Here is an 11,585-nt window from a genome sequence, read left to right as displayed (position 1 = left end):
GGGTCCCTCCCTCTCAACCTATGTAGGTGTCCTTGATCGGTTGCCTTGCAAAAGATGTAATGTACGGGGTCAATGGCTAGAACAAAGAGAAGCGGAGATAGCGGCCCCCCTTGCCTAAGACCTCTTCCATGCTTTATGGGATTCTCCCGCAATGCCATTTAGAAGCACTCTTGAGGATGAGGAGGTTAGAATAGCCGAAATCCAATCCCAATATTTACTTGGGAAGCCCAAGTGTTGTAGCAAGTCCATCAAGTAATCCCATCTAACTGAATCCTAAGAATTGCATGTTGTATGGCGTTCTTGACTTGTGCAACTTCCTCGCCAAATTTCTAACATAAAGGAAATTGTCGTGAAAAATTCTCCTTTTTATGAAGGCGTTTGGGTGGTACAGACAAGCACATGCATGAACGGCGCAAGCCTAATAGCCATCATCTTGGAGATTAGTTTTGCAATGGTGTGTATGAGGCTTATTGGGCGGTAATCCGTGACCTCTTCGACACCTTCTTTCTTCGAAATGAGAGCAATGTTTGCGGAATTTAGCCAATTAATGAAGGTTATTGGTATGCAAGCTTTGAGAATTGGTTGATGACCGCCATTACATTCGTTTTGATTGTGCTCCAACAAGCTTTGAAGAAAGCACCCGTATAGCCATCTAGACCCAAGGCCTTGTCACCAACGGTATTGTCCATCGTCTCTTTAACCTCTTTCTCCGTGAACACCTAACTAAGACTCGAAAGATCACATTGCGAAGATGGAATTGTTGCCCAATAAAAGTTCATGGCGGTGGCGGTGGTGGGGGAGGGGGCTTTAAACGATTTTTTTGAAGTGCCTGTGAATGATAGTCTTCTTTTCGTCATGCTCTGAGCAAGCGGAAATCCTTTTGAAGGAAGATATTCAAGAATAGCTGGAACGGTTTTCCTGCGTAGAATGTGTTTTCTTCGTCTTCGGGCATTGACACCTAGATGGACCATCCAGCAAGGTTTTTTTCTCGGTGACAGCATTTTACCGGAGGTCCCGGAAGAACCTGTTACCGCGAAATCTCGGATATCTGGGAATTTTTTCATTCGACATTATTCAAACAAAATTTGAAATTCAAAAATTTCAAGCAAAAAACGAAGAAATTTTTAGTGTAAATTAGACGTACAACTTCTGTACAATATAACAAATAAATCTTTTGCGACTACATGGAGTTGAACTCACGACCTTTCGGATTCAACAGCACACCACGGCACCACGGCACCACGCCACACCAAAGTTTATGTGTGTTACGTCATACGTCCCCTATTTGACCAAATACTAGAGTTCAAATTCAAATGTAGCTGAAATATTTTGGTTGGTATCAATTATTTTCAGGGGTAACGAGATTATCGGTTTCCGCCTAAATTTCAGAAATTCTGGCCGAGAAAAAAAAAACTGCTGTCCAGCCGGCTGAGTTACAGATACACCTCACCTACCCGGTTGTGCTGGCCTTCCCGGCCGCCGGCTGGTCGGCTGGATAATGCGTTTGTGTAGTGGAAAGTTTTGGCATTTCGTATGTTGCCTTCCGCATTGATCATTGTCTCATCGACACTGAGTTGCGACCTACAGGGTACCGATCAGCAGCTCAGGTTACGCCTCGAGGTAGGTGGCATGTCCGGTCTCAATCCGTCGCCGGAGAGGCGTGCTCAGAAATCCGTCGCGTGCACCCATGAGCGCAGGTGCTGCATTTGTACGGCAACACCAGAAGCGCTAATCTGGTACCAATAGAATCTCCTGCTGGTACCACATACAAAACCAACATGGCTAGCTAGGTGTTCTTGATCGTAAAAAATTAAAGGTTTCTTCAGTCACCAGAGGATATAACTTCATAATAATCTTATTAGTTGATGATTGACTACGCTCTACCGTCTTCAGACCATACATTATCCTGCTTCCGCTTTGATTCCTTGATACATGTAGCTCATCCATGATAGCTTAATTAGCCAGCACTGCAGTAGATGAATTGCTATATGCGGAGTATACATACCATGGTGTACACGTACGAGCATGAAGATAATCACTAGACGAACCGAATTTGCTTTGAAGAAGCTTCATAGTTAGCTAGCGCTTGAGCCCGTGACCGTGGTGCTGAACCTGGTGGTCATCGTCGTCCTCTTCCTCGGAGTAGAACTCGACGATCTCCGACAGGTCATCGGCGGCCGAGCCACCGCCGTCCAGCCACCCGTTGGTGGTCGTGGCCAGCCACAGCAGGTGCTCGAACAGCAGCGCGTCCACGGCCACCGCCACCGCGCCGCCGGGGATCCTCCGCCCCGCGGCAGCCAGAAGCCGGCGCACCGGCTCGGCCTCCAGCACCGATGGCTCCACGTGGAACACGCTCCTCGCCTTCGCCGTCGTCCCGACCTCCACCCTCACGACCGACGCCGCGGCCGCGGAGTGCAGGCGGCGGTACCCGCCCTGTCCGTGGCGAGTGGAGGCGGCGCGGAGGAAGTTGTAGCAGCCGGCGGCGGAAGGCCGCGGCGACGGAGCCTCCTCGCCGGGAAGCGTGACCTGGTGAGGCATGCCGGCAGCCGGCTGGTTTCTTGTCCTGTGGGAAGTGGCCAACCGTAGGTAACCTGGAGCTGGAGGAGGCAAAGTGTTGCTTCGCCGAGCTAGCGATCGGGGGCTGGGCTAGCTGTTGCGTCGCGTCTTGGACTTTTGGCTTCTTTTCGTTCGAGCTCCTTTTATGTTGAGAGAGGGTTTGGAACTAACGGTCGGATAGCTTTCCTATCGAAATGGGTTCGGATCATACGGAAGATGGCTTTTGCGTTTACTTCTGGTTTTCCTATTTCCTCCATAAATTGATATGATCGGCCAACTAAATACCTGCTTGATGATGTGATAGTTTTTCAACAATAAAATATGAATGATTGTGAACCATGTTTTCTGAAAAAAATAAAAGGTCATGCACTATGTCCTATTGCATTTATTTGCTACTACCCCTCAGGTCGCAATTAATTGACGCACCAAAAACATAACGATGTGCATGTGCAAGCCTCCCTCCGCGTCGATTAAATCCGACCGGAGGGAGTATTTCTTAGGCATCTAAGAACTAGTGATTTTTCAGTTGCACATTATAAAATTTAGAGTTGAAAAAACGTTTTCATGCAATTTTAGATTTACATGACTTGTATATCTTTATATCTAAGTTAAAGATTTGCTGATGCGTGATACCTCTAGGAGGACCCGTGCAGCTGTGACCGACATAGCTTTCGGCCCAAATAGAGATGTTGCAGAGTTAACCTGAATCACCAAGTGGAAATGGGACACGTACCAATTCTTAGGACGGGTACGACAATCACTGGTGTGGTCTTCATTGATTGTATATGGCAATGTGGTGTTTAAACCTCGTTTCTTTGTTGAATGTCTTGCTTGGATCTTACTCAAATTTTCCCTCGGGATGAAACCCTTCGTCTGGCCATCGGTGGTTAGTTACAACTGTAACGGCTCTTCCACATCGTCCCTTTTCAGAGAAATTTTCACGTTGTCGGTGTGTTGCCAAGGATTGCGATAGTTGTTCGCGTCCGCTGTTGTGTGCAATTGTTTTTGTTTCATTCTTCATGTTTGAACTAGCTCTTGATCTTATGTAATTGGAGAGGCTTTTTCGCGAAAAGGGGTCATCTTGATATTAGTATTTTTTCCTTCATTAGAAAGTTATGATTTTACTATATTTTTTTTCACTTGAAGCCTGAAAGAAGTTCTTTTTTAGTTGCATATTATCAACCTTACAACTGTACATGTAAAGTATATATCAGGGTCTAAAGTTGCACATTATTTTCATGAGACTCAAACCTATCTACTGTGGGCAATATTACCTAATTATATCGTCCATCACTACTTGGTCTCAATGTGGTAAGTAACGGCTCTAGTATCAAGATCTAACAATAATCTAATGGCGGACAGGTTGCGCATAGCCTAATCACTCACTCGCACGATCCTAAGTATTTTAATCTGAGATGCCGGCGCTAATGTGACTACCACCATATTCTACTTTGAAGAAACGTTGTCGCCTTATCAGTGTTATCACTACAAAACGGATTAGCTCGAATAGAATCGATTGTACTTCACGTGGTTGTTAGGTTTGGCATTTTGGAATAATCACTAGAAAGAATCACCGGAGAAGCTTCTCGGAATGGGAGAAATTAAATCGTACGTAAGAGTCCAAATTAAGTTGTTGTAAAATACCCTTTACGTATACTTCCTTAAAATGGAAAACTCACTTTATTTTACAGACTTTCATCACCGAGATATACCAAATTATAGAGATCGAAAATATACAGCGGTATGGTTTGAACTATTTAGACCAATTTGCTTGATTAATGTGCTCTTCAAAAATTTCACCAAGGTCTTTCTACTCCCTATATCCATAATAAGTGTCCAGCCTATAGTTAAAATTTGGATAATTTAAACACATGCTTGTATCCGCCGTTGCGACTCGCGAAAAGGAGAGAGAAAGCGGATCGGGCTCCCGCGGCGCTCGACTGGGCGTCTCGGGGGCGACCCAGCGCCGCCTGTCCGCTCCTCCACCGGCGTTGACCCGCGCCGCCGCTGCCGCCGGCCCTCGCCGCGGTGGCGGCGGGCCCTGTCCCCAAAGGCGGGTGGGGATCCTCTGGCTGCGGCTCGCGCGGGAGAGACCGGAAGCCGAGGCGGCGGCCTCGGGTGGGTGGAGCTTGGCCGTGATGCAGTCGGCCGCTGCGGCCGCGTGGGCGGCGTGGCGGCTCGTCCCTGGTGGCAGGCGTGCGGGCGCTGGGGCGGCGGCCCCGGGTTTCACGGCGGTGGTGGCTGTGCATCCGGACGGCGTGGCTCTGGTTGGCAGAGGCGACGGCGGGGTTCAGCGGCTGCATGGGTGGACGCCGGGGCGGCGGCCCCGGGATGGGTGGCTGCTGGCGTGGTGGCCGGCGGCGTGGCAGCCGCTGTGGCTGCGAGGGCGGCTGGACCGGGGAGCTCGCGCTGTTGCGGTCGACGGCTCGGCCTTGGACCCCTGTGTTGGCGTTCGTCGAAGCTCCCTCTCTGTGGCGGTTGGCGGCGCCCGCGGAGATCTTCTCGGAGAGCTTGGCCGGCAGTAATGGTGCGACTCGGCTCTTCAGCCCCGCGTGGTGCGGGTGGTGGCAGCAGAGTTCACGGAGCTTCTTGGTTTGGTGGCGGTGGTGGCTTGTGTGCGGCGGTGGCGCCGCTTCTGCACATGAGGTGTGTCTGCGGAGTGCGGGCTGGCAGCGTTTTCGGTCTTCGTCTCGCTGTCCGGCCGCGTGAGGTTGTGGTGGTTCGTTTGCTCCGGGCGAAAGCCTGACCGCGCGGCGTCTGCGGATGTCGCCATCCTTCTTGGGGGCGGTCGTGGAGCTCTATGACCTTCGCTGCCTCGGGTTCACATCTTCGGGTGAAAGCCTAGATCCCGTGGGATCGGACGACGGCGTCGATTCTTCGTCGTTTCCCCTCTTGAGGGCGTCGTCTTGAAGTTGGTGATCCCTTTCGCGCCCTCCGGTGGCCTCGACACACAGGGCATCTGGGTTGGCAGGATGTCAACCGGAGATGCGGGTGTTCCGGGTGGAGGCTTGAGTGGCAACGACGATGGTGGTGTCCAAGGTTTGGTTGCGGCAAGGTCATGTTAGTCGGCTCCATTCCGGCGTGTTCGAATGTCTTCGTGGTGGTCTCTCCTTGCTGTGAAGTCGAAGCCACCCTCGGGCGGTGTACGATGATCCTCGAGGGGCGATCCAGTGAAGGTCCTATTCGGCGCTTGTCTTGCGCATCTCCTCTCTGAGGCTCGTCGTCAGAAGCGGAGTTGTCGGTCTCTCCTCAATGAGCCATCTGTTTGGCATAGGCCGGCTTGAGCTTCTTAGCTTTTGTGGGTAGCCAGGGTGGCTGGGTGTGCCCTTCTTGCGGAGTGTGTGTGGTTATGGGTGTGCTCTGGCACTGTTGTTGTTGGTTTTTGCCCGATTTTCTCCTAAAAACCGGGCACCTTCTTCTTAATGAATGGATGAGGCAAAGCTTTTGCCTCCGTTTCAAAAACAAAATGGATAATTTGAACTATATGCCTGACACTTATCATGGAGGGGGGGGGGGAGTATTAGATTTGACCCAGATATTGATAAAACTATGATGTTTTGCCAAAATGATTTTATTATAGGCAAAAAAATCATGATAAAGAGTTATGTCCATTCATGAATTTTGCATGAATCTAATATTAGAAAGCAACAAGGGGTATTGTTTAAAATTGACTTTAAAACGCATATGATAAAGTTAATTGAGAATTTTTATTCAAAATTTTGGATTTAAGTGGGTCTAATTCCACTTTGTGTGGATAGATGAAACAAGTGATTACATGGTACTTTCTGTGTTAAAGTAAATAGCTTCATGGGTAATAGTTTTGGCACCCATAAGGGAGTTAGACAAGGATATATCCCCAATCCAACTTATGAGAAGTTGGATCGAGTCCTAGCTAATGTTGAATGGGAGCAGAAATTTTTGCTTGTCTCGGTGCGTTCTCTTACGCGCCCGGGGTCGAATCATACGCAGCTTCTCCTTGACTTTGGAGATCCTGCGCTCCTTTGTAATCAAAATAACTTTCATTTGAGCTATCTTGGATGCGCCAAGAAGGCTTTTTTTGATTTAGTACAGACTGAATGGAATGTTGTTCTGTCTGGAAAGAATCATGTCGAAAGATTGCAAAATAAGATGCGCCACTTTCTGGTGCTTATAAGAAGGAAAAAAGAGAGGCTTATCCTCCTTATAGATGAGCTAAATTTGAAAGCGGAAACAATTTCTCTTAATGTTGCCGAGAGGGCAGCAAAGAAATAAGCGGATAGGGATCTTGCAAAACTACAGCGTGATGAGGAGTCTAAGTGGGCTCAAAGTGCTAAAGTTAAGCATATTCAAGAAGGTGAAAATAATACAAAGTATTTCACCTTATTGCAAATGGAAAGCATCGAAAGAAGATCTTTCAGCTAGAGCAAGATGAGGGAACAATTTTAGGTCAAGAGAACCTAAAAGCCTTCATTACCGAATATTATCAGAGGTTATTTCGGGCTCCCAAACATTGTAATTTTATCTGAAGAGAAGATTTCACTCACGATATTCCACAAATATCTGAAGAAGAAAAGGTAATACTGGCATCTCCATTTACGTAAGAGGAGGTGTGGGAGGCTGTTTCTCAAATGGAGCATAATAAAGCACCGGGTCTAGATAGTTTCCTGCGGAGTTTTATTTAAAAAAAATTGGGAAGTTATTAAATTCGACTTGATGGCTTTATTCGCTCAGCTTCAGGATCGAGATTTGCCTCCATTCAAGCTGAACTTTGACGTTATTGCTCTTCTCCCGAAAAAAAGAGGATGCTAGTAGGATTGAGTAATACATGCCCATTTGTTTGGCTTAATGTTAGTTTTAAAGCTTTTATGAAAGTTGGGACTAACTGAGCAAGGGTGGTTGCTCATAAGGTCATTCAGCCTAGGCAATCTGATTTCATTCTAGGGAGAAATATACTCAACGGGTAGTGGTTCTCCATGAAACCATTCATGAAATTCATCGGAAAAATGGAAGGAGTCCTATTTAAAATAGATTTTGAAAAAAGCGTATGGTAAGATTAAATGGTCTTTTCTTCAGCAAGCATTGTGTATGAAGGGTTTTCCGTCAAAGTGGTGCGAATGGGTTGCACGCTTTGTTCAGGGAGGGAGCGTAGAATATAATCAATGATAATATTGGACATTATTTTTAAAAGCTTAAGGGGCTTCGGCATGGGGACCCGTTGTCACCTATTTTGTTCAATATCGTGGCTGATATTTTGGTTGTTCTTATAGCTATAGCTAAGGATGATAGCCATATCAGAGGGTTAGTACCTCACCTTGTGGATGGTGGGATATCGATCCTTCAGTACGCGGGTGACACTGTCTTATTTATGGAACATGACATAGAAAAGTCGTAAATATGAAGTTAATCATTTCTTTCTTCAACCAATTATCCGGTTTAAAGATAAACTATCATAAGAATGGAATATTTTTCTTTGGTAAGGCTAAAGAGGTAGAGGATGATTATTTAACAATATTTGGTTGTGAGGTAGGGTCTTTCACTTTTAAATATCTAGGCATACCCATCCATTATCGGAGGTTACTGAATAAAGAGTGGAACCCAGTTGAGGACCGCTTCAAGAGGAAGTTGGCGTCATGGCTAGGAAAGATGCTTTCCTACAGTAACTATCTTCTCCTGATTAATTATGTTCTAACAAGCATTCCGAGGATGTTCCTTTTATCTTTCTTTGAGATACCAAAAGGGTTACAGAAAAGATTGGATTTCTATAGGTCTCACTTTTTTTTGGCAAATTGCTGACTTAAATAAGAAATATAGATTAACTAAATGGAACATTATTTGTAGACTAAAAGACCAAGGGGGTCTTGGTTCAAGGTACTTGACATAAAGAATAGATGTTTACTTAGCAAATGGTTATTTAAACTTCTCTCTGAAAAAGGCGTGTGGCAGGAGCTGCTTCAAAAAAAGTACATGTGAGGTAAAACGTTCTCACAAGTGCAAGCCAAACCTACCGACTCTCCTTTTTGGAAGGGGTTATGGGGGTTAAAATGATTTATTTAATCAAGGATCTTTTATTTAGGAGACGGTAATAGTACTCAATTTTGGAAAGATGTTTGGCTGGATGATACTCCTCTTTCTGAACAATACCCATCCCTCCATAATATTACTCGATCTAAGAATGTCTTAGTAACAAATGTTATGTCTTATGCACCTCTAAATATAGGATTCACTCGTGCGCTCACAAGTGATAAATGGGAGAGTTTGATTGCTTTAGTCCGTAGACTGATGGAGGTATCTCCTAGCGATGAACCAGATAAGTTCGAATGGCACCTAACCACATCTGGGATTTTTTCAGTGAGGTCCACGTATGCTGATTTCTTGAATGGGCATACAGCTTCTGAAAAAATACATTTGGAGGATAAAGGTACTACTGAAAATTAAGATTTTCATGTGGTTCTTATATAAGAAGGTGTTGTTAATCAAGGATAACCTTGCTAAAAGACGTTGGAATGGATGCAAATATTGTTTGTTTTGTGGATATAAAGAAACAATTGATCATTTGTTTATTTCTTGTCCGTTCTCGCGTCTTGTTTGGAGTGTTGTTCATTTTACTTTTAATATCCCGTCACCTGTGCTAATGTTACTAATTTGTTTGGTAATTGGCTAAATGAGATAGATAAAATACTAAGGCACGCGTTCGAGTAGGGGTATATGTTTTAGTTTGGGCGATCTGGAATTGCCGTAATGATGTTGTTTTTAACAGGGTTGCAAAACCAAATTTCCTGCAGGTTATCCAAAGGGTTGCTTCATCAATACACATGTGGTCTTACCTCCTTCCTGCGGATCACCGGGAACCTTTGGATGTTGGGTGTAATCGTTTGATGAAGGTTGTACGGGCTATCTTCAGCCAGAGTGATTGGCTTCATACTAGACGACTACATGATGCATAGACGAGCTTTGCTACTTTTATTTCGTTGGCTGATTTTTGTATCCACATTATGTAATGTGTGATTTGTAAACCTTGATATTTGATATTCTCTTTGCAATAAAAGAAAGCCGTGTGCATCGTTCTGATGCAGAGGTTGGGGCAATGCTCCCATTTCGAGAGAAAAAAAACTCTCCTCTTTTGTGCAATAAAATTTGTGATGTTATTGCTAGAATGTTCAAAAAGCACAAAATAATAGTTTAATATATTGTTTGGTTCCACATCTTATTCATAATAGGGTGTTCATCTTGCAATATGCAAATGACACGGTAGTTCTTTTTCAAAACAATGTGGACATGGCTATTAGTGTTAAGAGCATGTGTTATATCTTTTTGAAAGCATGGCAGGTTTGAAACTTAACTTTGACCATAGTGGGATCATGATGATTATAGAAGATAGTGTAAAGATGGATTTGTATGCTGATATTTTTAACTATCACATCGGGTGCTGGCCACTGAAATATCTTGGGGCTCCTGTGAGTGGTCTAGACTAAGAATTATAGATTTAAAGTTTATTGAGGATAGAATTTTGAAACATATATATGGGTGGCAAGGAGGATCAATATCTAGATAGGTGATGCTTCTCTGAATGACATTAAGATTTTGATATATTCATGTTCATCTACAGATGCAGAGGCTGGGGCTTACCCATTTCGAAAAAAAAAATCATGTCCAGAATCCTCGTTTCATTTAATGAGTGTTTACTGAAAATTCAAAGAATATTCTTTTGGGAAAATGGACATTTTACTAGGAAATAGAATATGGTAAAATGTAAACTTAATTGTAGACCAAAACAGGCATGGGGATTGGGAATTAAAAATCTGGAAAAATAAATACAAACCTGCACTATGCAGATGGTGGTGGAAACTAGAAAACAATGGAGGTTTGTGGCACGATCTGATTCAAGCAAAATATGTTCATAACAAACTTGTAGTTTTAGTAAATCATAAGAATTTTGACTCTGCTTGTTGGTTTGACATTTTAAAATTTAATAAATTATATATGGACAATGGGAGCATGAGAGTTGGTAATGGAAGTCAAACAAGCTTTTGGTATGATGATTGGTGCACATCACAACCTCTCAAAGATTACTTTTCCAGCTTGTTTGAAATTTGTAATGAGAAAAAAATTGTGGCTAATGCTGCCATTTTGAACTTATATTATATGTAGGGCAATAAGGTCAGTTGAGAAGAACGACAAACCAAATTATGACTCTAGGTGAGGGTGGAGATAAACCTATTTGGAATCTGACAAAATCCGTATTTTTTGTAAAATCTCTATATGAGAATTTGGTGAAGAAAAATTCCAAGCATCTATGGAAGGCTAGAAATCCACATAAAATAAAAATATGGATGTGATTGATTTAGCATAATGACATTGCTACTAAGGATAATATGCAGAAAAGGGATTGACAGGGGAATTTTTAATGTAGACTTTGTGATGAGTTGGAAACAATCCATCGTCTCCTTTTTACTTGCCCTAGAACATATATGTGTGGACTGTAGCGGACAAGTTTAGTGGGGCCTTGAACAGACCTTGCAATTTTAGTCAATACTTTAGATGGATTGCAAAGTTTTCCCATGGAAAAACAAACTTCCATGATGTTGGAGTTGCAGCTTTGCACATGGCTTTATGGAAATTAAGAAATGAAACATGTTTTGAATTCAAAATAATAAAAAGATCATTTGTTATGTGTGTTTGTCTTGTAGGTGCTAGGCGGGGCTCTAGTCCGTTGGTGACGACAGTGATGTTTTAGCAGGATGCTATGACGGCGAAGGTGCTTTCCCTCCATGCTTCTACTTCAAGGAAGAGGACTCTCTAGATTGCTGATCAACAGAGTTCGTCATAGGAAGAGGACCAAGCAGATCAATACAAGTCGTGGTAATTCTTCTGTGTTGGTTCTATTTATATTAGCAGATGGTGGTTCAATAAATCTTCGTTTAGTAGGCTTGTTTGACTTGTAGCCTTGTTTTTTGGTAAAGAACTAGATGGAGCTAGTGTGCTCTAGGGTCGGTGGTGGCCTAAAAGCCTGAGCTGCAAGAAAACTTGTTGTAGCTCGTACACCAAGCTAA

At 44.0% G+C, this 11,585-nt stretch overlaps 1 protein-coding gene across 1 annotated transcript; it reads right to left on the bottom strand.

Moving 5' to 3' along the window:
- Positions 1 to 1,912: 1,912 nt before the first annotated feature.
- On the bottom strand, positions 1,913 to 2,538 carry LOC124672814. Its single transcript, XM_047208984.1, has one exon. The coding sequence runs from the start codon at positions 2,536 to 2,538 to the stop codon at positions 2,080 to 2,082; it is 459 nt and encodes a 152-aa protein (XP_047064940.1). The 3' UTR covers positions 1,913 to 2,079.
- Between the last annotated feature and the right edge of the window lie 9,047 nt (positions 2,539 to 11,585).

The sequence above is a fragment of the Lolium rigidum genome, chromosome 7, assembly GCF_022539505.1.
Source record: "Lolium rigidum isolate FL_2022 chromosome 7, APGP_CSIRO_Lrig_0.1, whole genome shotgun sequence".
In the NCBI taxonomy this organism is placed as follows: domain Eukaryota; kingdom Viridiplantae; phylum Streptophyta; class Magnoliopsida; order Poales; family Poaceae; genus Lolium; species Lolium rigidum.
This window is presented reverse-complemented; position numbering and strand designations above follow the sequence as displayed.

Bases quoted from the DNA above. Each gene is read 5' to 3' on its own strand.
- LOC124672814 (XM_047208984.1), bottom strand. From the start codon at position 2,538: ATGCCTCACCAGGTCACGCTTCCCGGCGAGGAGGCTCCGTCGCCGCGG.